We start from the raw sequence: 27,233 nt of genomic DNA, 5'->3' as shown, positions 1-27,233 counted from the left end.
TCCCCTTCTAAAAGAGATCCCTAAGCTTAAGAAAAATCTGTAATGCATTCCCCATCTGCAAGACAGGACTGATGCAGAGCTTTATCCAAAAACGAATCTTCTATCCTTCCTCCATACTTCACTAGGAAAATCCTGGTGTCCATAATCCAAACACAATGCAGCTTATTTACTTAAGCAAAAGCTTTACTAAATTCTATGATGTCCTTATCACAATTAGGATTTTTTTTTCTAATAGTTAAGCAATTCAGGACATCTTTCTGCTCTACCCAGAAATTATACAAACATGTCGTGTTTTTCTAGTCAGGCCATTGTTCACTGTTGATCCCAGTTAGGAAGGCTAGCAAGCTTTTATTCCCAAGAACCAATCCAACTGGGTGCCTGGGCAGCTCAGTAGGTTAAAGCCTCTGCCTCCGGCTCAGGTCATGGTCTCAGGGTCCTGGGATCGAGCTCCGTATGGGGCTCTCTGCTCAGCAGGGGGCCTGCTTCCTCCTTTCTGCCTGCCTCTCTGCCTACTTGTGATCTGTCAAATAAATAAAATCTTAAAAAAAAAAAAATCCAGGGGCACCTGGGTGGCTCAGTGGGTTAAAGCCTCTGCCTTCAGCTCCGGTCATGATCCCAAGGTCCTGGGATCAAGCCCCACATCAGGTTGTCTGCTCAGCAGGGAGCCTGCTTCCCCCTCCCTCTCTCTCTACCTGCCTCTCTGCCTACTTGTGATCTCTGTCCAAAAAAAAATCTAAAAAAAAAAAAAAAAAAAAAAAAAATCCAACTATTTTAGGTGACGTGAAGTATGATATAGCAAAGAGCTATATCATACTTCATATAATCACTACTAATAGCTTAAAATAGAACTTAAAGAGAAGTGATTAATCTGATCTCTGACATCCATTATCTATCTGGCTCTTGAGATTGGACCCATCACCAAAAAGATACATTCCACAAAAAGCCTTACAAAAAAGGTTGGGTGAAACTTTAAAACTAATTAAAATCAGGTTACAATACTTTGTAGCAACTGCCTGTTAAATCACAAAAGTAATTTCTGAACTTAAAGCTTGTGACACTAAATTTAAAAAACGGCCCTTGTTTCCTACTTTTTAACATTTGCTCCATGTTATAGGAAAAAGACCAATGTATGTATGTAAATGTTTTTTTTTTTTTTAAAGAAGAAAAGGTACACCTATTTGAGGAAAAATGAAAGCCTAAGACTAAAAAAAAATGTCCACTGTTTGCACTGCTAGTTCTCTAACTCAGTCTAACAAAAACCCATGTCTGGCCCCCAGAAAACCCACAAAAGACAAATACCACAGAATAGTTCCAAAAAGGAAATGAAGAAATGAATGTCACACAGAAGTCCAGTTTAATAAACTCAAACACAGCAGCACACATGTCAGGTGACCAAACATGGACACAGACAGGCAGAACAGGATGGAACAAGCAGAGCCAAGAAAATGAGAAATAGGCCCTTGCTCTCATTCCCAATACCCATGCAAAGCACAATGGCCCAGTCAATACAAAATGAAAGATGCTCAAAGAATCTAAAGAAAATACAGAAAGGAGACCCTGATGATTTAAAAGAATTATCTTCCAATGAAGACTAAGCTAAAAGATGAGAACAGCCACGTGAAAACATGCCCAAGACAAAATGAAAAAGTCCATTAATAGTGCTGTGAATAATGCATTCCAGCCACTGGAATGCCACCAAAAACCAAAGGGAAAAGTTCAAAGGAAAATGCATGTTGTTTCAATAGAAAACATGGTTAAGACAAGGTAAGGTATTCAACTTCCACAAACTCAGAACTTCATTACACAGGTAAATGAAGGCTGCACACGAGAACCAATGCAACACAACACACTGACTCTGCAAGACATACTATTGAACACGCAGCAGATAAAAAAAACTGTTGCCAATAAATAAGCTAATAAATTCTACAGCCTAATAACCCTGAAAAGTAATGCAATACTTGGAAGAATAGAGATGACAAACCGTTAGATGAACAACTGAAGGATGTGATTTTAACATGTTCTAAGAAAATACCACGTCAATTGCCTTTCTCACAGACCAGACAAGGGGAAAATACTGCCCCCATCTCCTACTGAATGCTGCTGGAGTTAAGTAAAAAAAGAACAGAGCTTAAAATGGAACTCTGCCTATGTCCAAAGAAATGTGAGTGGGGAGAAGAGACTGAAAATAGTCTATTAATGAATCAAATTCTCACATAAACTAACCTTTCTCCTTGGATTTTCTATCTTGTTCTCTGTCCCGACTTTTGCTCCTGTGCTTATAGGACTTTCGATCCCGGCTTTTTGATCTTCTTCGATCCCGGCTACGAGATCTATGCTTTCTTTCAGATCTATCATGGCTTCTGCTTCTTCGTCGATCTCTACTTCTTCACAGTGGAAAATAAAAGGAAAGCAAAGAGAAAAAAATGAGAAAAACCTTGCAAAGATTATACACTGTTCAATAATTAACAAGTAAAACTTACCCTTAAAAGGCAAATGAGTAGAATCCTAATACATATTAGTAGTAGAATCCTAATACATATCTACAGTAGAAAACTTAAGAATTGGAAACTATTGAAAATCTAACTTCGGGATGCCTGGATGGCTCAGTCATCAAGCGTCTGCTTTCAGCTCAGATCATGATCCCAGAGTCCTGGGATAAAGCCTCCCATAATGCTCCCTGCTCGGTGGGGAGCCTGCTTCTCCCTCTCCCAGTCCCCCTGCTTGTGTTCCCTCTCTCACTCTGTCAAATAAATAAAAATATTAAAAAAAGAAGAAAATCTAACTTCAATTTTTTGAATAGTGCTAAGATAATCACCATCATGCCTTTTCTTTGAGAGGATGGGTGAGCAAAAACAGGGTTGGGGGGTGGTGGGTATTATGCAGGCTCCACACCCAGCATAGAACCCACTGCAGGGCTCAATCTCATGACCTGAGCTGAAATCAAGATTCGGATGCTTAACCGACTGAGCCATTCACATGCCCCATCACCACATTCTTTAAGACTCTTCAATCCCAACTCTGAAACAGTAAAACGAGGGGGGGGGGGGGAGATGCGGCGCCTGGGTGGCTTAGTGGGTTAAGGCTCTGTCTTTGGCTCAGGTCATGATCTCAGGGTCCTGGATCAAGCCCCACATCGGGCTCTCTGTTCGGCAGGAGCCTGCTTCCCCCCTCCCTCTGCCTGCTGCTCTGCCTACTTATGATCGCTGTTAAATAAATAAACAAACAAACCGTAAAGTAGGATTTCATTTTTCTCATTTTTAAAGAATTGGTTATAGAGGTGCCTGGGTGGCTCAGTGGGTTAAAAGCCTCTGCCTTCGGCTCAGTTCATGATCTCAGGGTCCTGGGATCGAGCCCTGCATCAGGCTCTCTGCTCAGCAGGGAGCCTGCTTTCCCCCTCACCCCACTCTGCCTGCCTCTCTGCCTACTTGTGATCTCTGTCAAATAAATAAAATCTTAAAAAAAAAAAAAAAGGGGCGCCTGGGTGGCTCAGTGGGTTAAGCCGCTGCCTTCGGCTCAGGTCATGATCTCGGGGTACTGGGATCGAGTCCCGCATCGGGCTCTCTGCTCAGCAGGGAGCCTGCTTCCCTTCCTCTCTCTCTGCCTGCCTCTCTGCCTACTTGTGATCTCTCTCTCTGTCAAATAAATAAATAAATAAAATCTTTTAAAAAAAAAAAGAATTGGTTATAAAGCACTTTAGTTCTTACGTTCTGTGTGATGTCATCCAAAGCAAAAGTAGGTAATTTTACCAAAATAACTTATAATTTAAATATCTTTTTAGATCAGTGAGAATAGATGTGCTTAACGAGACCATATGGTAACATGGACTTCCTAGAAGAGTACATCAAACCTCCTTAGACTAGTGGGAAATAGCAAAAAGGTTGCCTTGAAGGTGGCCTGGCTCACTGATTCCTCTCTCATAATCCATCCTAGTGCCTGACAATACTTAAGGGCTTCCCCAGGAGCAAGGAAAGAACACTAGCAACTGCTACTGCATACTCGCTACAAGAAGGCACCGTCTCATGTGTTCCACGTACCTGCTTCGCCTTCTTTCTCTACTTCGTGATCTTTTGTGGTCCCGAGACCTGCTGCATCTTCGGTCTGAGGTTCGGCTTGAATGCCGACTTCGTGAACGACTTCTCTTTCTTCTTTCTCTGTCTCTAGCCCTTTCTTTCTCTCTTTCTTCCTCTTCTCTCCGTCTTTTCCTTTCTCTTTCTTCTCTTTCTCTCTCCCGTTCTTTTTCTCTTTCTTCCCGTTCTTGCTTCTCCTTTTTTAAACGCTCATCACGATCAGGTTCTTCAGTTCTTTTTCTTAACTTTTCCTAAAACAAATCAAGTTTGATTTTTATAGAACTATTCTCTTAAAGACACGATCAAACAATGGTTACTGAATGCAAAGCATGTGTAGATCAATGTATGGAACTTGATAACCTGAAAGAAAAATGCAGAAATTCCAAAACCATGTCTGTATGTAAGATACTGTTACTTGGGTAAGCCCTCATGGATAGTCTTTCTCCCAAATTCCTGGCACAAAAAAAGTGAAGAAAATAAAGCCCTATCTGATGAATAGCAAAAATTTATAGAGATTATCATACTTTCAAATAACACAAATAACCAAAGTATCAACAAGAGGCTTATGTGTCTATGTGATCAATTTTTGGACATACTAAAATGAGAGTATTAGCTGTGGCTAAAATGCATACTTGCAAGAAGCTTACTTTTAATTCTTCTACAGTAGCTTTAATTTTGGCATAGCCCATGTGCTGCTTTCCCATCAAATGGTCATCTACTCGGGACTGGGCATCTCCTACTATCAAAAAGGCTCCACACACTTCACAAACTTCCATTTGTTTTTCTTGGGCAGCAAAACTTTCAATTGTCTGAAATGATAGATCAGTTATTTTAAGAGTATTTGAAAAAAAGAGAAGAAACAAAATCCAACAAAGTACTTACAATCTAAAATAGTTTTCAAATTTTGTGACTTTCCCCAAAGCCTAAGAAGCAACTGGTAAACTTTTAGAGCAGGGAAACAAAGGCAACAGCAAGAAACTTTCTGTATCCCAAGGAAGGACTGAGATCCCATCACTCAACTATAACCAATGAAATGCGCGCAAAACCTTGAAAAATGTTAACTACCTTTCAGAAAGCTATCTATTCTAGTCCCAATTCATTCCTTAGTTTCAACAGGTTAAAGGTGTGGCCTCCACATTAAAAATATTTTTCAAGGCGTGCCTAGCTAGCGAGTCAGTAGAGTATGTACTCTTGATCTCAGTTGTGAGTTCAAGCCTAAAATGGGAACAGAACTTACTTTTAAAAAATTCTGTCTGGGGAACCTGGGTGGCTCAGTCAGTTAAGCATCTGCCTTTGGCTCAGGCCATGATCCCAGAGTCCTGGAACTGAACCCCACATCAGGCTCCCTGCTCAGCGGGAAGCCTGCTTCTCCCTCTCCCACCCCCCAACCCCCGCTGGTGCTCCCTCTCTGTGTCTCTTTTATTCATTTATTTGACATCTATTAAAAAATTTTTTTTGGTTTAACCCTAAAATGCTTAGGGAACAGAACTTACTGAGCATCATCTGTACATATCCTATTCAGTATCTGGGAACCAATGGCCAATTACATTCTACCATCAATATCCAAAAGGTGAGGGGATGCCTGGGTGGCTCAGTGGGTTAAAGCCTCTACCTTCGGCTCAGGTCACAATCCCAGAGTCCTGGGATTGAGCCCCACATCGGGCTCTCTGCTCACCAGGGAGCCTGCTTCTCCCCCTCCCCTCTCTCTGCCTGCCTGTCTGCCTACTTGTGATCTCTGTCAAATAAATAAAAATAAAAATATTTTTTAAAAAAATCCAAAACCGGAGTATCACATTCTCTAATTAATAGTATGGGCTAATATATCATAATAAGAAAGTTAAGGGGCACATGGGTGGCTCAGTCGCTCATGCCTAACTTTTGATTTCCATGATTCTCAGGGTCATAGGATTGAGCCACAAGCTGGGCTCCCCACTGGCAGGGCATCTGCTTTTCTCCCTCTTTCCCCACTTATACCCATGTTCTCTCTCTAAAAATAAATAAATCTATGGGCACTGGGAGGCTCAGTCAGTTAAGTGTCTACCTTCGGCTCAGGTCATGATCCCAGAGTCCTAGGACAGCCCCATGTTGAGCTCCCTGCTCAGCAGGGAGTCTGCTTCTCCCTCTCTCCACTCGTGTTCCCTCTCCCTCTCAAATAATAAAACTTTTAAAAAATAAGGAAGGAAGAGAGAAAGGAGAAAGAGAGAGAAAGAAAGACGAACTGACCGACCCAGGCCCCAGTGAATACTCATGATCTAAGGCATGGGTTGGCATGCAGCAGCTAGAAGCTTGTTTTTGTAAATAAAGTTTTATTGGAACACAGCCACATCCTTTTGTTTATGCATTATCCAAAGCTGCTTTTGTAATATAAAGGCAGAGCTTGATATCAGCCAGGGGACCTTGTGGCCTACAAACCTTAAGTATTTGCTGTGTATCCTTTAAGATACAGTTTACAGACTCTTGATTTAGGACATTAGAAAACCGTTCACTGCAATTCTCAACTAGGAATAGGCCCTAGTATTCACAGTGAACAGCCTGGATAAATCAAAATGAGGTTGCTACTCACCGAGGTTGTGGACCTAAGCAATTCCCTCTCTTCTTTTAGCTGTTCAACTAATTTCATCATCCCCTGGGCTTCTTCTACTTTTCCTTCAGATCCTAATTCTTCAATCTAAGGCGGATTAAAAAAAAAAAAAAGAAGGCAAAGCAGTCAAGACTCCGTTTTAACCAAACCATTCTTCTGTTCTTCCCCAAGCTTCATTACCATTTCATGGTTGTTTTGGGTCTTTTGGTTTTGTTTATTGAAGACTCTTTGGGTTAAATTTACCCTTCTGATTTTTTTACAACATTAATAAAGTAGATCTGACATGCAATGAACTGCGTATTTTTAAGGTTTAAAATCTGAGGAAGTTTTGACAACCACGAAACTAACACCCTCGTCTAGATAACACATCCATTACCCCAAATTTCCTTCGTAGTACCTCTGCCCAGATCATGGATCTGCTGTCCCTACAGATCAGTTTACATTTTCTAGAATAGTACAGAGATCAGTTTACATTTTCTAGAACTCTATATAAATGGAATTATGTACTTATTTTAGTCTGGCTTCTTTCATTCAGCCTAATTATCTTAAGATTCACCCACAGTGTTCCATGTTGTTGATTCATTTTATTACTGAGCAGTACTCTACTGCACGGATACATCACAGCACTTAACTGACAGATGTTTGAGCTGGTTCATTTAGGAATTTTGCCAATTACGAACAAAGCCGTTACGAACACTGGTAATACAACTCTGTAAACATATGCTTTTGTTTCTCTTGGGTCACTAGGACTGGAGTGACTCATGGTGGATTTTTTAACTTTTTAAGAAACCTACGGTGTGCCTGGGTGGCTCAGTGTGTTAAGCCTCTGCCTTCAGCTCAGGTCACAATCTCAGGGTCCTGGGATGGAGCCCCATGCCCTTCATCGGGCTCTCTGCTCAGCAGGGAGCCTGCCTCCCCACTCCCCCTCTGCCTGCCTCTCTACCTACTTGTGATCTGTTAAATAAATAAAATCTTAAAAAAAAAAAAAAAAAAGACACCTTTGTATTGGGGCACCTAGGTGGCTCAGTGGGTTAAGCCTCTGCCTTCAGCTTGGGTCATGATTTCAGGGGCTTGGGATCAAGCCCTGCATTAGGCTCCCTGCAGGGAGTCTGCTTCCCCCACCCCTCTGTCTACTTGTGATTTCTGTCAAATAAATAAAATATTAATTTAAAAAAAAAAAACCCTACAATTTTACAAAGTGGTTATACCATTTTACATTCCACCAGCAGTGTGGGTTAGTTCCAGTTTGCCCAAATCTTCATTAACACTTGGTAGATGGTCTGTTTAATTGTAGCCATTCTGACAGACACATAGTAAGTATCTCATTGTGGTTTTGTGTTTCCCTAATGACTAATGACTTTGAGCACCTTTACATATACATATTTGCCACCTTTTATCTTTGGTTAAGTATCTATGCCAAATGTTTTGTTATTAATGTACACAACTCTTACCTGCTGTAGGAGTACATCAATTTTATCTGTCAGAACCTGAATTTTTTCTTCATTTTTGCCTGTTGGGCCAGCCGCCTATTAAGAGATAATAAAATGTATTATCAGTGGGGCACCGGGGAGGCTCAGTGGGTGGGGCCTCTGCTTTCGGCTCAGGTCATGACCCTGGGGTCCTGTCGTGCCCCCACTGTGCTCTCTGCTCAGTGGGGGGCCTGCTTCCCCCACCCCCCTGCCTATCTCTCTGCCTACTTGTGATCTGTCAAATAAATTAAATAAATAAAATAAAATGCATTATCAGTAAGTAAAAAACAAATATTCAAGCTTTCACATACCATACATAGTATCTGTATTTAACAGTTAAAATATTGAGTCACAAGAATAATTATCTTCAATTTCTGGTACTCAATTACATATTTTGTCAGTTATGGATAATGAGAAAAATCTTAACGAGTAGCAAAATGAATATTATTAATAAAGACTGAAAAAGGGGTGCCTGGGTGGTTCAGTGGGTTAAAGCCTCTGCCTTTGGCTCAGGTCATGATCCCAGGGTCCTTGGATGGAGCCCTGCATTGGGCTCTCTGCTCGGCAGGGAGCCTGCTTCCTCTTCTCTCTCTGCCTGCCTGTCTGCCTACTTGTGATCTCTGTATGTCAAATAAATAAATAAGATCTTTTAAAAAAAAAAAAAAAAACCTTAATAAAAATAAATAAAGACTGAAAAAAATGAATGCCCTTTAAGTTTATATCATTCTAAAAGAATACAAATTAGAGGCGCCTGAGTGACTCTGCATTGAGCCTCTGCCTTCAGCTCAGGTGATGATCTTGGGGTCCTGGGATGGAGCCCCCCATCGGGCTCTCTGCTCGGCGGGGAGCCTGCATATCCCTCTCTCTCTCTGTTTGCCTCTCTGCCTATTTGTGATCTGTCAAATAAATAAAATCTTAATAAAAAAAAAATACAAATTAATGAACTTAACCACAAGTTTCAATACTAGGGAGGTCTGTGGGTGTCAAGAGTAAGGACACTTTACAAAGACTACAAACTAATTTCATACGCACCCCAGAGGACTGCTGGTTTTGAGATAATGCCAAACGAGCATGGCCTCGTCTAATTCTACGTTCTACTTCTGCAAGTAAGCTCTGTAAGTATCGCAGAAAATCTCTCTCATAGCCAACCTTCATAAAACGAGAACTCTTCTCATACCTGGTTAAGGATAAAAATTAATAAGCATTACTTTCTTTCCAAATCTTTATCCGTTACAACTCACATATTCTATCTTAACTAATCTTATGAACTGTTGCATTTACTCTGAAGAGTAAACCCATATGTAAGAAGTCAATTTTTAGGGGCACCTGGATGGCTCAGTGGTTAAGCATCTGTCTTCAGCTCAGGTCATGATCCCAGGGTCCAGGGATCAAGCCCCACCCACATCAGGCTCCCTGCTCTGTGGAAAGCCTGCTTTTCCCCTTCCCACTTCCCAATTGTGCTCCCTCTCCTGCTGTGTTTCTATCAAATAAATAAATAAAATCTTAAAAAAAGAAAGAAAGAAAGTCAGTCAGTCAATTTCTAGTCTCTCATCCTGGTGAGAAGAAGACAAGTACTTAGCATCATGTCTGGTTAAGAGCATGGACTTTACAATAAGGCAAAGCTAGGTGCTTTAACACCAGTTCTATCACAATACTGGATCTATGACCCTGGCCCCAGGACAAGTCTCATTTATAAAATCAGGATTATGAGAAAAAAGAAGGAAAAAAAAAGAAAGAAAAAAACCAAACCTAACATGATAGAGAAAAAAGCTTAGGATACAGTAGTGCTTAAGCATAAAGTATGCACTCATAAGGTAGCTAATCATATCATTTTTGAAGCTATGATTTTCTACCATCCCAACTAATGAACAGAACCTCGGCAAGACATTCATTTTATACTAATTTCAATACGTCTTCAATCCTTGTCCCCTAAACCAAAGAATGATGAAGGGGGAAATGACCAAAAAAGATAGCTTACTGTTTTCGAAGGTTTTCATCATGAATTTTTTCACAAGGACCTGAAAAAAAAGATGAGAAATATGAATGTATAAATTATTGGTGATGTTAACCATCTTTTCTCTTGCCAAAACTAAAGGAAGTTCTTAAAAAAAAGGAAAACAAGACCCATTTCATCACAAAATAGTCTGTACACACCTATACTGAGCCTAATGTATCACAAAGTAAGTAATGTGCCCAAGTAAACACATGAAAATTGTTCTCCTTAATCTTCAAGATCAGTATAATAGAGAGAGACTATATGATAAGGAAAGAGAAGAAAAAAGAAGAGGAAGTTGAAGAAAAGAGAAATTGTATCCTCTGCCATCCAGTGAAACTGTGAGGAGGGTGAACCACTCATTTTTTACTAATCTGGGGTGTCTGCAAATGAAGCCAAATAATACAAGAATGCTCAAGGACCTACTCCTTCCTAACTCCAGAAGGCAACCAATTTCAACCATGTCACCTTTGCCTTCTGGAATTTATTTCCATATTTCTAAACTATTTTGCTTTTTCTTAATTTATCTTAGACATCAAAATTTCAGGTAAAAAAAAATTTAGTTAGTTAAATAAACACTTTACATTTTGACTATGCAAGTACTGTTACCCACTGAGCCAAACAAATGCTGAGTTAGTTAGTTAAATAAACACTTTACATTTTGACTATGCAAGTACTGTTACCCACTGAGCCAAACAAATGCTGAGGCATTATGATGACTTAAGATATGCTTCACATTTCTGTTGGAATTCTTTTCATTTGTTTAGATTTCTGTATTTCTGAACTCTTCTCAAACACTTTAAGTCAGCTACAGAAATTCTCTCAAGATTCCGAATCTATCAGATAATCAGCTTCAGTTTTGCCCCTGAGGTTTCATTGTGCTTCAGTCTAGGCTAAGCTCACTAATAAACGGCTGTCATCCTGAGAGGTTCTTTTTCTGTCTGTATTAAATGCAGTTTACTGGATCTCTTGTTTTTCTCCTTGGTTTTATACCCATGTATTGGGGTAGCATCTCCAGAGAAAAGAATCATGGGAGGTAAATTTTGTGAGATCTTATATGTCTGAAAATGTCTTTTTTCTCTCTCATACTTTGGAGTTTGGTTATTAAGCTAACCTAGGAAAATTATTTTTTCACGCAGAATCCTGAAGGTTTATCTCCCAAAGTCTTCAAGCTTCTGGTGGTGTTACTGACAAATCTGAGGCCATTCTGATTCATAATCCTGTGTGTCCCTGCTCAACTCCCACCATTCTGAAACTTCAGTGGTTTTTGAATGGTGCCTTTGAATGGATTTTTTTTCATCCAGTGTGCTCTGAGCATTTGAAGGACCCACTCAATCTATAGACTACTGCCCTTCAGTACTGCAAAATCTTTAATTTCCTCCCTTCTGCTTTCTCTAGAACTCCTAACTAGTGTTGTACTGATGTTATTTTTTCAAATTTTAATCTTTTCTGTTTGATCACCCATCATTCCAGCGAATTTCCTTGATTTTATTCTCAAACCTTTACACTGATTTTTATTTCACATTTCTTCAGTCCTAATTTCCAAGAGCTCTTTTTGGTTTTTCGAAAAGTTCCCTTTTATACAACATCCTATTCCTTATATACACTCTTATTTCTCTGAGGATACTAAATTTATTTAAGACATTTGGTATTTTAGGGCACCGGCCTGGCTCACTCCATAGAACATGCAACTCCTGATCTCAGGGTTGTGAGTTCCCCTATTGGGTATAAAGCTTACTTAAAACAACAACAAAGTATCTTTTCTTCTACTTTCCCCATTATCTCTAATTCCACTAAACTTCCCCAGCCCCAGTTGGTTTCATTCATCTGTTGTGTTGAAGGTTTTCTTTGCATCTAACTGGTATTCCTTGGCCGGCAACCACTTCCAAAATCTAACTGGAAGTTGGTATGCATAGGCAGGGTTTGCCAACTAATGGGCTTCACCACAGGAAAATCAGGCAGCAAAATTCTTTTAGGAGATTCCCCAAGGGTCAGTACCTTAGATCATTTCTCTGGAACTGTTCACTTTCTCTAAAGAATCCTCTTCTCTTCTGCCTGGGGAAAAACATCTGGCTGTATCCTTCTAGGAACAGGGCAGAGGAAGGGAATGGGAAAACCCCACTATTAAGAATATAGACTTAACTCTCTTAATAAGTCTCATTTTTAATCATTACTGCCCTGTGCTGTGTCTGGAATCCCAACAGCAAGATTTGTCCAGCCCTAATGTGTTTATAAGACTCTAGGGCAAGCACTGTGCTTAAAATAATTAACTTCTCTTTTATGTTTCTAGAATGATACTAATTATGTATCATCCTTGGGAGAAGAACATCACCGGTTTTTGTTTCGTTTTGCATTCTGTGGTTCAAATCGAACTACAGTCTTACAGGTCCAATATCTCCAGAAAAGACCCCCTAGTGTCTCCTGGGGTGCAGGGGTGGGAGACAGAACCTCACCAGATGCACAGGTTTTAAGAGTCCCTCCAGGGACATGTGGCAATGTCTTTTTAGTTGAAGACGTTTTAGCTGTCACAGTTGAGGGGTGCCACCAGCATCTAGTGGGCAGAAGCCAGGAATACTACTAAACATTCTACAATGCACAGGACAGCCCCCTAAAACAAAAATATCCAGCTCAAAATATCAAATGTCACAGGTGAGAGACCCTAACTGGACTTATCTTTCATTTTTAGCCCATGACTCAACTCTGCTATGATACCTGGTGCCTCCAAATGCTGAACCTATTCAGGGTTCTGCTGATCAAACACTTCCTTTTAATATCCCACTCTGCAGGCTTTTAGGGTAGAGGTTGTTCTGCTCTGTTGAGTTTGCTGCTACTCTTCCATCCACTTGTCATCTTCCAAAAATTCGTTGATATCGCTAATTGTTACCTCTTCTTCTGTTTACACCTTTTTTGTTTTTAAATTTTCATTTTAGTGGAGGGTTTGGGGAGGAAGTAGAAATAGACATGTATGTTCACTTAAGCCACCATGTTTAACTACACTGGCATTTATTAAAATACGTTCAAAAATCTAAGCCAAGAAAGAAATTATTTTATCAACAAACCTTATTTAAGAGAAAACTTTTTGGAATTTATAAAGTACCAGTTTTTATTTTAAATCATAATTTGATAAAAGCTACAAAGAAAATTCACTTACCTAGATCAGAACGAGTGTTTGTGAACAATTCCGCAGGACAAAAACCACAGAGATAATATTTACAAACCTAGTGAAGAAAAATAAAAGGTACTTAACTTTTAAAAATTGTTCAGCTTTAAAACTGTATTGGAAAAGGGTACACCAAACTACTATTTTCTCATTTCTTAACCTTCATCTTTCAACCAAATAAGAACAATTTTTTTTTTTTGTTAAACCACATTAGTTAAATTAATGACTTTCCAACTCCCAGAGTTCAGTAAAAAATGCAGGACAGAGGCACCAGTATTTCCTACTATCTACTTTGAATCACCACTCTCCCCACATAGCAACAATATGGAAGAGAACCAGAAGAACAAATTTTACTATTGTGCATCCTTTTTGTTTTTAATAGAATTTCTATTTATCATCATAACTAATAAAACATAAGACTACTGTTCTTTGTTTAAACCGAGTCAATCTCTATAATCCTCAAAAAAGGCTCATCATTAAAAAAAAAATAGGGGCGCCTGGCTGGCTCCGTCTGTAGAACATGCAACTCTTGATCTCAGGGTTGTGAGTTCCAATCCCACATTGCTGCAAACGTTACTTAAAGAAAAATAAAATAAAATCTTTAAAAAAAACCAAGAGGGACTGAGTGCCAGGCTCAGTTGTTAGGCGTCTGCCTTTGGCTTAGGTCATGAGTCCAGGGTCCTAGGATCAAGCCCTACATCAGGCTCTTGCTCAGCAGGAGGCCTGTTTCTCCCCCCACACACTCTTCCTGCTTGTGGATAAAATCTTAAAAAGACGAAATATAAAAAAATTAAAACTAAAAAATAAATAACAAATAGAGTGAACACCTCCATGGTCCCTCTCCTGACTCTAAAATATAAGCCAATACAAACTTTTTCTAGGAAGGAAATCATATAATTCTTTTGGAATTCATGTAATTCTTAAAATTATCAGTATAATATTTACTGAAGCTTAGTTTTAATAATATTTTTTACTGAAATCAAACTGACCAGATCTGAGTTTGCACTTTACCATATAATGTGTGGTTTTTCTGTAACACTTATGATTACTACTAACTACAAGATTTGTCATAAACTGATACTTGTTTTTAAAAATTAAAATACTTGTGGGGCGCCTGGGTGGCTCAGTGGGTTAAAGCCTCTGCCTTTGGCTCAGGTCATGATTCCAGGGTCCTGGGATCGAGCCCCGCATTGGGCTCTCTGCTCAGCAGGGAGCCTGCTTTCTCCTCTCTCCCTCTGCCTGCCTCTCTGTCTACTTGTGATTACTGTCTGTCAAATAAATAAATAAAATCTTTAAAAAAAAATAAAATAAAATACTTGTGATTTCCCACAGCTATGTAGTTTTACTATAAAACTTAAGCCTTATTCATCATACAAATAAGACTTTCTAAAAAAAAAAAAAAAAAAAAAAAAAAAACCCCAGCAGATTCTTGGGGGCACCTGGCTGACTCAGTTGGTGGAGCATGGGACTCCTTATTTCAGGACCATGAGCTCAAGCCCCACGTTAAAAAACAAACAAACAAACAAAAAAGGACAAACATAGATTCTAACTGGTCAAAACTTCAATGTACTATGTCAGTTTTTAAATGAAATATAATTCAAAAAAAAATTGAAATGAACACACTCTCAAATCTAGTAAGTACCGCATGTGATTTTAATTTAAAGTGGCCCTTAGGGAGGCCTGGGTGGCTCAGTTAGTTAAGCATCTGCCTTGGACTCAGGTCATGATCTCAGGGTCCTGGGATGGGGCTCTGTTTCTCCCTCTGCCCCTCCCCCTTGCTCATTCTCTCTAGTAAATAAAAAATATTTTAAATAAATAATAAATATACATAACGAGAGAGAGAGAGAGAGTGGCACTTATGGGCAGCTGGTTGGCTCAGTCCGCGGAGCATGCAACTGTTTCTTGATCTTGCAGTGGTGAATTTGAGTCTTATACTGGGTGTAGTGATTAAATGAATTTTTTTAAAAAGATTTTTATTTATTTGACAGGCAGAGATTGCAAGTAGGCAGAAAGGCAGGTAGAGGGAAGGGAAGCAGGCTCCCTGCTGAGCAGAGAGCCTGATTCCAGGACTCCAGGACCCCAAGATCATGACCTGAGCCGAAGGCAGAGGCTTAACCCATTGAGCCACCCAGGCGCCCCTGATTAAATGAATTTTTAGAACAGCCTTAAAAAATAAAGTGTGATTTAATTTTAAGTGACATTTTAATTTTGAAAGGTAGAAAATGGCACTTCAACAATCACTTAACACTACATGCTAAAAACACTGCAGGAAATCCAAGACTGAGTAAGATCGACTCCTCAAGAAGATGACAGTCTAGGGACGCCTGGGTGGCTCAGTGGGTTAAGCCGCTGCCTTCAGCTCAGGTCATGATCTCAGAGTCCTGGGATCGAGTCCCGCATCGGGCTCTCTGCTCAGCAGGGAGCCTGCTTCCTCCTCTCTCTGCCTGCCTCTCTGCCTACTTGTGATCTCTCTCTGTCAAATAAATAAATAAAATCTTTAAAAAAAAAAAAAAAAGAAGATGACAGTCTAACAGAAGTCAATAACAAAAAACAAGAGTGTTAGAATACACATCCAACACTAGATACAGAAGTGATTTTAGTCAGGAATGCCAGGTTATCACAGGTGGTGAAGCTTGAACTGCTTCTTAAATTAAGAAGTAGAAAGACTGCAAGACATTCTAGGCATAAGGAAAACATTGTGAAAAAGACTTAACCCAGTATGAAATGGCCAAGTGTGAAACAGGTATGTCTGGAGAGAGAACACCGCGCAGAGTTTGAATCTTGGCTGACACCCACTGTGAACTACAGACTTTAACTGTAGTTAAAGTTTCATACATGGTTTCCATGTATGAAAAAAAAAAAAAAGACAATATTTCACAGTGAGATTTTAACACTTAAATTATGTTTGTTACGCTAGGAGAGAGGGGAAAATTTGTCTGACTTTTACACTACTCAAGCTACTTTTTAAAAAATGGTTTTAGGCAGTAGACACACCAAGTAAGACATGACTGGCCATGGGCTAAACATGTGCTTCTTAAAATTTAGTCCAATCACCCCATGTGAGATAAGAGAGAACAAATGACCTGCCCTAAAGATATTGAGCTATTTACAGAATCCAGATTAGAACCCCCCCTTTCTCAATCTGGATCTATATCCCCTTTCCACTCAACTCTCCTTAAAATACTACTGTAACACAATGGCACATCAAAATATTACTCTACCCATTAAACTCTAGCTACTTAGACTGCTTCTTTAACCCTCCCCAGACACTAAAGATCTTTTAAACTGTCTTTCAGGGGCGCGTGGGTGGCTCTGCCCTCTCCCTACCTCTCTGCCTACTTGTGATCTGTCAAATAAATATACAAACACTACTGTCTTTTACTCAGCAAGTCTTCACGAAATAGCCATCATGGAGTTAATAGTCTGATAACCAAAGGTGGGAGGGGCAGATACCTAGGAAGTGGGGTAGGGCCCGAATTCTTGAGATTTATCCTCTTGATAAATCTAAGGCAAGGCTACTGACAAGAGTTCCATCTCAACAGCATTATTTAGTGAATCCACTACCAGTGACAAGAAAGCAGAAATACATTCAAACTTAGAAATCTGACTCAAAATTTTAGTTGCAAATTACTACCATATTAAACAAAGTCAAACTGTCAAAAATTAAAACAATTATCTGGCCTGTGAAACAGTACCAGGAAAATGACATTCTAAACAATACTAGAGGGCTGTGGGACAATTTGGCAGCATCATCAAAATGTAAAAAGTGCATTCGCCTTAGCCATTACCCTTCTGAGCCCTAGAAGTGACTCAGCTTTATGTACCAGAATGTTCACTGCAGCCTGGCTGGTAATGGAAAAAGAAAAAACCAAGGTAGGATTTATTATCTTTTATGTTTTTTGGTTTTTTTTTGAAGACTTTATTTACTTGAGAGAGCAAGCACAAGCACACAGGTGGGGGCGTGCAGGCAAAGGAGGAGAGAGAAGCAGGCTCCCTGCTGAGCAGGGAGCTTGATGCAGGGCTCCATCCCAGGACCCTGGGATATGATGCACCTGAAGGCAGATGCTTAACAGACTGAGCCACCCAGACGCCCCTGCTTTTTTAAAATTTTTTTATTGTTAGGGCCTGGATGACCCAGTGGGTTAAGCGTCTGCCTTCAGCTCAGGTCATGGTCTCAGGGTCCTGGGATTGAGCCCTGCATCCGGCTCTCTGCTTCGCAGGGAGCCTGCTCCCCCTGCCCCCCCCACTTCTCTGCCTGCCTCTCTGCCTACTTGTGATCTGTCAAATAATAAATAAAATCTTTAAAAAATATTTTTATTTTTAAAGTAATCTCTATACCTGGGGCACCTGGGTGGCTCAGTGGGTTAAGCCGCTGCCTTCGGCTCAGGTCATGATCTCAGGGTCCTGGGATCAAGTCCCATGTCGGGCTCTCCGCTCAGCAGGGAGCCTGCTTCCTTCTCTCTCTCTCTCTCTGCCTGCCTCTCTGCCTACTTGTGATCTCTCTCTGTCAAATAAATAAATAAAAATTAAAAAAAAAAAAGTAATCTCTATACCCAACGTGGAGCTCGAACTCACAACCCAAGATCAAGAATCACAAGATGCCACAATAGAAATGGAAATTGTTAAATATACATTTATACTTATTATTACATTAAGCTCCCTATAACTTTCACTTAATGTGTATATACATAAGTTTTTAGGAAAAGAGGAATTTGGCAATGAGGAGGGGAGGCAAGAACAGACTTATTGTTTATTTCTAAGTTAAATTTTAATTTTTTACAGCAAGCATGTCTCCTTTGGGAAAAAAATAATTTTAATGGTGTTAAACTCAGAGGGAAAACAAATCCATTTCCAATATATTAATGGAATCAATCTTTAAAGGAAAGAACATTATTTAATGCAAAGAAAACTTAACACACAAGCTGGGAGACTTAAGCAAGTGTAAGTATCTTAACTCAAAATATGCTGAGAAATCCACCTTAACAAAAACAATCCTTTTTTTTTTTTTAGTATTTAATATTCACTTCTTCAAGGCACAAGCAACTCTGGTCATCCATTTAGACCACTTCTGATCACAAAAGTACCTTAAGAATACCTTGCTGATTTTTTTTCTTTACCCGCTTGAATCAAACAATGAGAGAATTCTTCCTTGAGCTAATCAAGTATTTTCAAAGCCATCTGCATCATTTTTGTTGAACTGCTTTCCCTAATTCAGTTGAATTCCTAGTTGTTTCTCACCCCACCAGGCCAGCTAGTTATTATTTACGGATAAAAAAAGCCTTCAAATCATTAAAGGACATATAAATGTCTTTACAGACAACTATGAGTTTCTTTGGTATTCTAACAACCTTGGATACATTTTTTGTTCCACGAGATAACAAGTCCATTTTATAAACAAATCATAAAAAGGATTTATTCAATTTCTAGTTCTGGTCATCTAAATATTGGAATTTAAAATTCATCATGTTGGCAACAGTCCATCTGATACTCAATCTGCTTAGAAATCTTCAATTGTTTCCCAATATAATTTTAGTCCCAACTTTTTTTTTTTCCTAAGATTTTACTTGTCAGAGAGAGAGCATGAGCAGGAGAGCACAAGGAGGGGGAGCGGCAGGTAGAGGGCGAAGCAGGATCCCCACTGAGCAAGGAGCCCACTGCGGTACTGGATTCCAGGACCCTGGAATCATGACCTGAGCCTAAGGCAGGCACTTAGTGGTCTGAGCCACCCAGGCGTCCCAAGTCAGAACTTTTAACAAAGCTTATAAAAACCACTCAAAACCGGGGCGCCTGGGTGGCTCAGTGGGTTAAGCCGCTGCCTTCGGCTCGGGTCATGATCTCAGGGTCCTGGGATCTAGTCCCGAGTCGGGCTCTCTGCTCGGCGGGGAGCCTGCTTCCCTCTCTCTCTGCCTGCCTGCCTCTCCGTCTGCTTGTGATTTCTCTGTCAAATAAATGAATAAAATCTTAAAAAAAAAAAAAAAAACACTCAAAACCGATTCCTGCCCATTTATCAACATGCTCCCTTCCCCAACAAAAAAAGAACATGAGGGCCACCTGGGTGGCTCAGTGGGTTAAGCCTCTGCCTTTGGCTCAGGTCATGATCTCAGGGTCCTGGGATCGAGCCCCACATCGGGCTCTCTGCTCAGTGGCGAGCCTGCTTCCTCCCCCACCCCCGGCGCGCCTGCCTCTCTGCAATCTGTCAAATAAATAAAATCTTAAAAAAAAAAAAAGAACACGGACTCCAGCCATAGTACTGTTCACAATTTTTCAGGCCTAAGATTTTTTCCAGCCCCTGGTTAACTAACATCTGTCTTCTCTCCCACTCCCTGAGGCCAATTCCTATTAATCCTTCAGGTCCCAATATTGAAGGGCCACTTGAACAGGCCTTTCCCAAGTACCCCTTGGGTACTAGCTTATTAGAGGTCCCTCTCATGTGCTCTTTTCTGGACCCTACACATGTCCTATGGCACGTACCAAATTATGTTACAAAAGCATGTTTAGTCCTTTACATTTGCCATCAGACTAATGGTTCTCTCAGGCCAAGCGCCATAACTATACTATTAGAGTGCTACATGTTTGTTGAATAAATGAATACATGAAATTCCTCCGAGTTACAAATAAGAAATGATGAGAAAACTGGGGCACCTGGATGGTGCAGTCAGTTACACAGCTGACTCTTGGTTTCCACTCAGGTGGTGATCTCAGGGTCATGAGATGGAACCCAGTGCTGGGCTCAGCATGGGGTCTGCTTTAAGACTCTCTCCCTGTCCCCAAAATAAATAAATCTTTTTTAAAAAAGGAGAGAGAAAACATGAGAAAATTAAGCATATTTCATAAAACAAAGAAGCACTATTACTAACTTAAACTACTTTCTCCCCTTGTGAAGAAATCAACTCTAATGATAAATTTTTCCTAAAGCGATCAAATAAATATTAAAGAAATACCTTAATATTTTCAATGTGATGGTAATATTGTGGTTATGCCTTCTTGAAGTTCTTATATTTTAAAGATAAATAATAATGTACTTAAAGCTTAAATGATAGAACTTCAAAATAAAGAAAAGGATAGGGAATATAGAAAAATAACACTGGCAACGTTCTGATAACGTTGAATTAGGTGTGGGTACATAGAGAATTTATTCTACTTCTGTATATATTTTGGGAAGAAGAAGGAAACAGCAGTTATCTACACATACAAACAGATTGCTGCTTGGAGAAGCCCAACACTTACCACGTACTACGGAGTAGGACCAGAAATGCCTACATTTTTGTCAGAAAGAACATTTGGGTGACTCTAAACTAAAACTATCCAATAAAATACCTAGATTAGATGTCATGCACTATAATTACTAATTTTTGTTTCCCAAGTTTACAAGCAAAAGTGTAGACAGAGCTTTAACTTTTCTTTTCCAAACAACTTTCAGTGTCAGTGAAAATACCTGTTAACATTCTGAAGATTTTAGAAAAGAACATTTAGTTCAATTCCCTCCATAAATTATTAAACCGTCACTGAACAGGTGGCACACTTGAGTTTGATAAATTATGAAAGAAATCCCATTTTGGATATTATTAGAACCAGTTAAATAATCTCATTTCTGGGTTCAGATCTAAATGTAAAAACCTCAATTTGAACTATAAAATTCCTGTTATATAATATAAAAATAATGAAAGCTTTAGATCAAACTGTAAAATCTCCCACAAAAAAGTTTAAAGAACAGGGGGCACCTGCATGGCTTAGTTAGTTAAGCATCAGGCTGTTGATGTTAGCACAGGCCATGCTCTTAGGGTTCTGAGATGGAGTTCTGTGCTGTGTTCAATGCCAGCCTCTGCGCTGGGAGTGGAAAGTGCTTAAGATTTTCTGTCAGCCCCTCCCCTTCTCTTAACTAAATAAATTGGGGGGGGGGATCCCCCACAATCTAAATTATTCAGATGAGGAGACGGCTATCATGCCTTCTCTAGCAAAGACTGAAATCTCCCCATGTGGACACTAACTGAAAGGTGCTCATGCTAGGCACTTAAAAAATCAGATGCTTTCCTCATTACTGTGGTTGTTTAGAATTAACGAGGCAGAGCAAACAAACTGCTTAATGCAAAATACTAACATCAAGAAATTGTAAAATATTAATAGGCGAGGAAGTAGGATATATGAATGAATCCTTGGGATGGTATTAAAACTAATCTGACTTTAGCTGAATACTACTTTCTCTCACATCAAGGTAACAATCTACAAGTTGGAAATGCTGTAAAACCCCAGTGCAGCACTTTCCAAGATTTACTGGGGATAGTGATTACATAAAAACCATTACAAACAAAGGAAAGGTCAGTAATTTACATCACTGATGCATACTTCACTTAAAAATGAGCTTCAAGGGCTATGGGCTCACAATTAAAAACCCAAGACTAATCAGGTGGGTCAGGAAGCTACAGTTCACAAGCTTTAGAATGTGTAAGAGGCCACATAAAGAAAACCCAGATTTCTGGGGCCGTCCCACAGGCCTACAGATTGGAATCTCTTCAGGCAAAGAAGAGAAATCTGCATTTAAAACAAATCCCACAGGTTGGTCAAATACAGACAACCAAGAACTACCTTTACCAGTATGGTAAAGTTTCCATTTCAATTGTTAAACAAAAGGACTCCACCCCGCTGAAATAGCTTTTCCCATCCAGTGCAAAGGTAGCAAAGAAAAATTTCCAGATCGAAGAGGAATGTAAAAATATTTGAAATATCAGGTTCAATGATCCTGAAACCTTTACAGTGTATGTTGGGGTTGTCCATTTTTTCCCAGGATTTTACCACGACTAACCAACAGCCTAAGATATTCAAACAACCCGGAAGTGCTGTACGAGCTTCCACAGCTTTATTGCTTTATTTTACCCCGAAGTAATTCAGTCTTATTTCGAAGAGGCCCTGTGCTTTGATCCAGGTCAACATCAACCTTCTCCCCGAACCCCAGCAGACATCAATGTGAAATAGCAGTAATTTGACTTTTTCAAATCCCTGGGTTGGGAATGAAGTAAATCTGTCATTCAGGCATAAAGAATCTTGGTGACAGTGCCGAGAATTTAAAATCAATGAGAAACACCTTAGGGGGCACCTGGGTGGCTCAGTGGGTTAAAGCCTCTGCCATCGGCTTAGGTCAGGATCTCAGGGTCCTGGGATCAAGCCCTGCATCGGGCTCTCTGCTCAGCAGGGAGCCTGCTTCTTCCCTCTCTGCCTACTTGCGATCAAATAAATATTTTTTTAAAAAAATGAGAAACACCTTAAGCCAAAGATTAGGGCTGAGATGACAGAAGACTTAAACTGCAATTCCCAGAGCCCCACTGCCAACTATAAACCCATGGTATACAAAGCAATGTGGCAATACAATAGTATCAAGAAAACAAAGTTTCTTCCACAACATATGTTCAAAACCAAGGAGGCACAGATTTTAGACTGTTCCAGTTGATAAGCAGGCAGTCAAAAGCAATTTTCTTTTTAACCCCAAATACATTATGTCCAAAATGTCCTATCTGCACATCAACTAAATCATAATGTTCTTTGTTTTGCAAGACAAGATGGAAAGATCCCTAAGTAATAAAAGAAAAACGGACTTCACAGTGACAAATGCCTAGAAAAAAAGAGGATCAAAATAAGCAACGAAGTTACTCAGCTTCCTATTTAACAAGCAGGGGAAAAACCCCAATGTCAGAAAAGAAAGAAGGGGGGGTGGAGAAAAGCTTTCAAAAAGCTTCCCCTCTCTTGAAGTCAACAACAAACTTGTGAATTTGACCCACACAATAAATTTTACCATTACCCTTCATACTACTTTGGAATCAAGCAACAACCCACTACAGCTTAGGCACTTACTTAAGATACTGAAAGGACCCATCTAGCACCGCTTCTTTTCCTGAATTACAAAAGAAATTTTACTCTGACCAAAACCTACGTTAAAAAACAAAACACAACTTTTTTAGAAAACCTACTGTCCAACTATACCTGTTTTGATTAGTAACTGCCTTTAAATTACCACGTTGTTTGACTGTAATTGCAAGCAACGTAGGATTCGAATCTACAATCTCTTCTCTAGACCTAACATAAACCTAACACTGCCATGTTCAAAACACTTGAAATGCACGGGTATCTGCACAGACGTCAGTCTGATAGAACTGTGGTGGTGAGTGAACAGGACTACAAAGATTAGGTTTAGTTTTGCCGCTTAACTTTGCCAAGAGACCCTGGGTGGCCTCTCAAGTCTTATCTGTGAAACTAGGGTTATAGTTACCCTTTACTCATAAGGTAAAAAGGACCAAATGAGTTGTGTTTCATTCAAATATAATTGTCTTATTAGTTTCAGGAGTACCAGATAATGATTCAACAATTCTACACGTTTCTCAGGGCTCATCAAGATACCTGTACTCTTATCAAAGGAGTCTTGTAGTGAAGAAAAAAAACATGACAACCATCTACAAGAAGAGCTAGCTTAACTGAAACGTGCTGCTCTCGAACGGTATCTGTAAATCATCACGGGAAACCCTACCAAGTTATGACCTCTTGGAATTTTATTTCCTCACGTAAGCATCGAAATGGACCCTTTCTGGAAGTAATACAATGCCACGGTTTTTATCACTAACCCTCCCCAGAAATTTCGGTCTAAATACGACGCTCAACCCAAATAACGGAAGAATGTGCCTTCTTCTCTACCTCATAAGGTTAAAAACTCAAGAGCCGCTAGATATAAAAAAATCTTTTCCCGCGTTTCCCTGCCTTTTTAAGGTGCTATTCAATTCTGCCAAAGGCCCTCTCAGACTTCCTCGATGCTAAAACAACAACAAAAACAAATCATCCCTCATCCCCGGACCCCGGCGGGCTCCTCCCCCGCCGCCACAGGATCAGACACTCGACCCGGTGCGGCCCGCGCCCCAAATCGCGCCGACGGCCGGACGGGCCCCAGCCCGCGCCGCTCCCCAGCCCGCGCCGCTCCCCTCCCCCACGGCGCCCGGGCACAGACCCAAGGCCCGCGGGACTTACGCTCTCGTGGTCCCACCGCACGTTGCTGCGCTTCTCGTCCGGGGCGAGGTTTCGGTCCCGGCCCATTAACTCATCCAACAATTGCGCGGCCGAAATCATGGTGCTTTTCTCGGGCGGCTGCTCCCACCTGCCCTGGCACCCGCCAAAGAAAACGCCGGCGACACAGTCGCCAACCCCTCTGGCCCTCTCGCAGGCCGAAAAGCCTCCTCTAAAGAGGAGCCGATAAGACAAAATGGCCGCCGCGCGGGCGCCTTCCCAGCATGCCGTGCGCGCGCGTGCGCCCGCGGGGACACGCCCAGATCTGGGAGGTGAGGAGGAGTCCGCTTCCACCGCCCAGGGGGCGGGGCTTGCCGAAACCGGGCTCGGATTCCGCTTCTGCGGGTAGCAGCGCCCTACTCCGCGCCCGGCGGTACTAAGGGCCACGCGGCTTCGTAACGCAGCACGTCTGCCTCCCCAGGCTCGGGTCTTCCCCGAGCTCTTTCACTGGGAGCCTCCGTGTGGAACCTTGGACTCCGCTCGGAAAATGAACCCTTCGCACCACGGGGTGCAGTCGGTACCATCTTCCAGTAGAGGAGGCTGAAGATCTGCCCTCCCAATTCCGGGTTCCGACCTCCTGTTCCTAGTCACTTGCGCTCGCCTCCTCCTTTACCCAGCTGTCCTCCCACCCCAATTCCCCTGATTCACTGGGTGGGAAATCAAGCAGGGAGAAAGAGAGATAACAAGGTTTCTATAAAGTCAACCAGAGTGAGGAGTTTTTCGGTTTGTTTTTTTTTTAATTACTCGAATTAATCGAATTTTTTTTAATTTTTTTTTAAGATTTTATTTATTGCACACAGAGAGAGAGAGAGATCACAAGTAGGCAGAGAGAGAGGAGGAAGCAGGCTCTTCTTGGAGCAGAGAGCCCGATGTGGGGCTTGATCCCAGCACCCTGGGATCATGACCTGAGCCGAAGACAGAGGCTTTAACCCACTGAGCCACCCAGGCTCCCCCGAGGTTATTTTTAAATGCGTCTATTCAACAACTGAGTATTTACTGTGTTCCCGGTAAGCCCTTGAAGTTTGATGGTCACTGAAGAAATAAAATGAAATCTGTCAACATGAGTTGCGTTAAGTTCTCCATCACAGTGAAGGGGATGGAGTCTAAAGCCAGATCAACCTGGTTTGGTAATCCTGGCTCTGCCACCCTGTACCTTATTTTTCCCCATCCGAAAAATGGGATTTATGGTAACTGTCCTGTTAAAAAGAGTTAACAGGCTCAAATCGGAGTCACTGTTGATTAAGTGTGACCTAATTGTTTGTTTTAATATGTGACCTAACTGCAGTTTTAGCCTCTAAAGTAATTAGAATTTAAACCAATAAATCTGAAATTTTCTGATCAGTTCTAGTGAGGTCATGATAAGACCCTCCCCCACAGGAAGGTAACTTTGCCTGAAACAATCCACTCTTACCTTCCTTGTCCAGGGTCCTTCTACCTATAAAATCCTTCCATTCTGTACAGCTCTTCAGAGCTCCTGTCTACTTGCTGGATAGGATGCTGCCCATTCATGAATCCTTGTCATACAGCCAATTAGATCTTCAAATATTTTAGTTAAATTTTGGGTCTTTTTTTTCCATAGTCCCCTATACACAGGATGTTATTGTGATGGTTAAACGGATTGATACAACACAAGACATGTAGAACAGGCCCAACACATTTTAAGTTCCTTTAATCATTAGCTGTTATAATGATCAGGGGAAAAAGGAGGTATGGGTCAAGGGATGCTTTTTTAACATGGGAAATTAGAATATCTTTAACATCAGAGGAAGAGGTGGGAGATAAAGGTTGTAAGTTCTTTTTTGTTTGTTTGTTTTGTTTTTATTTAAAGACTCTCGGGGCACCTGGGTGGCTCAGTGGGTTAAAGCCTCTGCCTTCTGCTCATGTCATGATCCCAGGGTCCTGGGATCAAGCCCCACATCAGGCTCTCTGCTCCAAGAAGAGCCTGCTTCCTCCTCTCTCTCTGCCTACTTGTGATCGCTCTGTCAAATAAATAAATAAATTCTTTTTAAAAAAATAAATAAAGAATCTCTACACCCAGTGTGGGGCTTGAACGCACAACCCTAAGATCAAGAGTCACATGTTTTTCCAACTGAGCGAGCCAGGGGCTCCAAAAGTTAAGTTTTTAAGAAGGTGGTATCATGTGCTCGCTTCGGCAGCACATATACTAAAGAAGGTGGTAGCAGACTTCATCTCTGTCAGCCAGATGGGATGCTGCCCAATTCATGAATCATTTAATAAAGCCGATTAGATCTACAAACTTAAAAAAGAACGATGTGAAGGTGATCTGACTGTGACATCTGTCACCCCATTGAGCACCAGGGTTGATTCAGCTGATCTGGCTAGCTAAGCGGATGTCCCCTACCACACTTACCACTCCATGGGCACCCACCTCCCCCAACCCTGAAGTTAGGTATTTGGTTCAAGAGGACAACCTTGGGGCACCTGGGTGGCTCAGTGGGTTAAAGCCTCTGCCTTCCGCTCAGGTCATGATCCCAGGGTCCTGGGATCAAGCCCCACATCGGGCTCTCTGCTCCAAGAAGAGCCTGCTTCCTCCTCTCTCGTTCTGCCTGCCTCTCTGCCCACTTGTGATCTCTGTCTGTCAAATAAAAAAATAAAATCTTGAAAAAAACAAACAAACAAACAAACTTACCTACCTTCCCTGATAGAGAAGGACCTTGCTTTGGTCAAGGTTATACAAGTAGCTGTGCTCCCCAGTTAGAACCTCCAAACAAGCTCCCAAGGTCCATTTGCAGGAGAACATAGGGTAACCAAGCTTTAGTATTATTAGTTAAGATTTTATTTATTTGAGAGCAAGAGAAGAGAGTATGAGCAGACGATCAGGGGAGCAGCAGAGGGAGAAGGGGAAGCAGACTCTTACAGGGAAGGGATCCCGATTTGGGGCTTGATCCCAGGACCCCAAGAT

At 40.9% G+C, this 27,233-nt stretch overlaps 1 protein-coding gene across 12 annotated transcripts in view; it reads right to left on the bottom strand.

The window, feature by feature from the left end:
* LUC7L3 (LUC7 like 3 pre-mRNA splicing factor) overlaps positions 1 to 24,528 on the bottom strand; it is a 32,266-nt gene extending 7,738 nt beyond the window's left edge. For 9 of the 12 annotated variants that reach the window (XR_006603793.1, XR_006603794.1, XR_006603791.1 and 6 more), the window contains exons 1-9: positions 24,275 to 24,527; positions 13,262 to 13,328; positions 10,096 to 10,135; positions 9,150 to 9,294; positions 8,100 to 8,174; positions 6,631 to 6,735; positions 4,715 to 4,876; positions 4,035 to 4,318; positions 2,224 to 2,384 (exon numbers count right to left, since the gene is read on the bottom strand). Coding sequence is in view for 7 of the 12 variants with exons in the window: in XM_045070374.1 (XP_044926309.1) it covers positions 2,224 to 2,384; positions 4,035 to 4,318; positions 4,715 to 4,876; positions 6,631 to 6,735; positions 8,100 to 8,174; positions 9,150 to 9,294; positions 10,096 to 10,135; positions 13,262 to 13,328; positions 24,275 to 24,373 (1,138 nt within the window). In the remaining 5 variants the exon portion in view is untranslated. Of the gene's footprint in view, positions 1 to 2,223; positions 2,385 to 4,034; positions 4,319 to 4,714; positions 4,877 to 6,630; positions 6,736 to 8,099; positions 8,175 to 9,149; positions 9,295 to 10,095; positions 10,136 to 12,108; positions 12,194 to 13,261; positions 13,329 to 24,274 lie in introns of those variants that run through there. The other 3 variants (XM_045070376.1, XM_045070379.1, XM_045070380.1) reach the window with 2 other exon arrangements.
* Positions 24,529 to 27,233: the final 2,705 nt, after the last annotated feature.

This window comes from Mustela putorius, unplaced genomic scaffold, assembly GCF_011764305.1.
Source record: "Mustela putorius furo isolate JIRA1106 unplaced genomic scaffold, ASM1176430v1.1 tig00003962_pilon_pilon_pilon, whole genome shotgun sequence".
NCBI classification, from domain to species: Eukaryota; Metazoa; Chordata; class Mammalia; order Carnivora; family Mustelidae; genus Mustela; species Mustela putorius.
The sequence above is the reverse complement of the archived record's forward strand: the minus strand, read 5'-3'. Positions and strand labels throughout refer to the sequence as shown.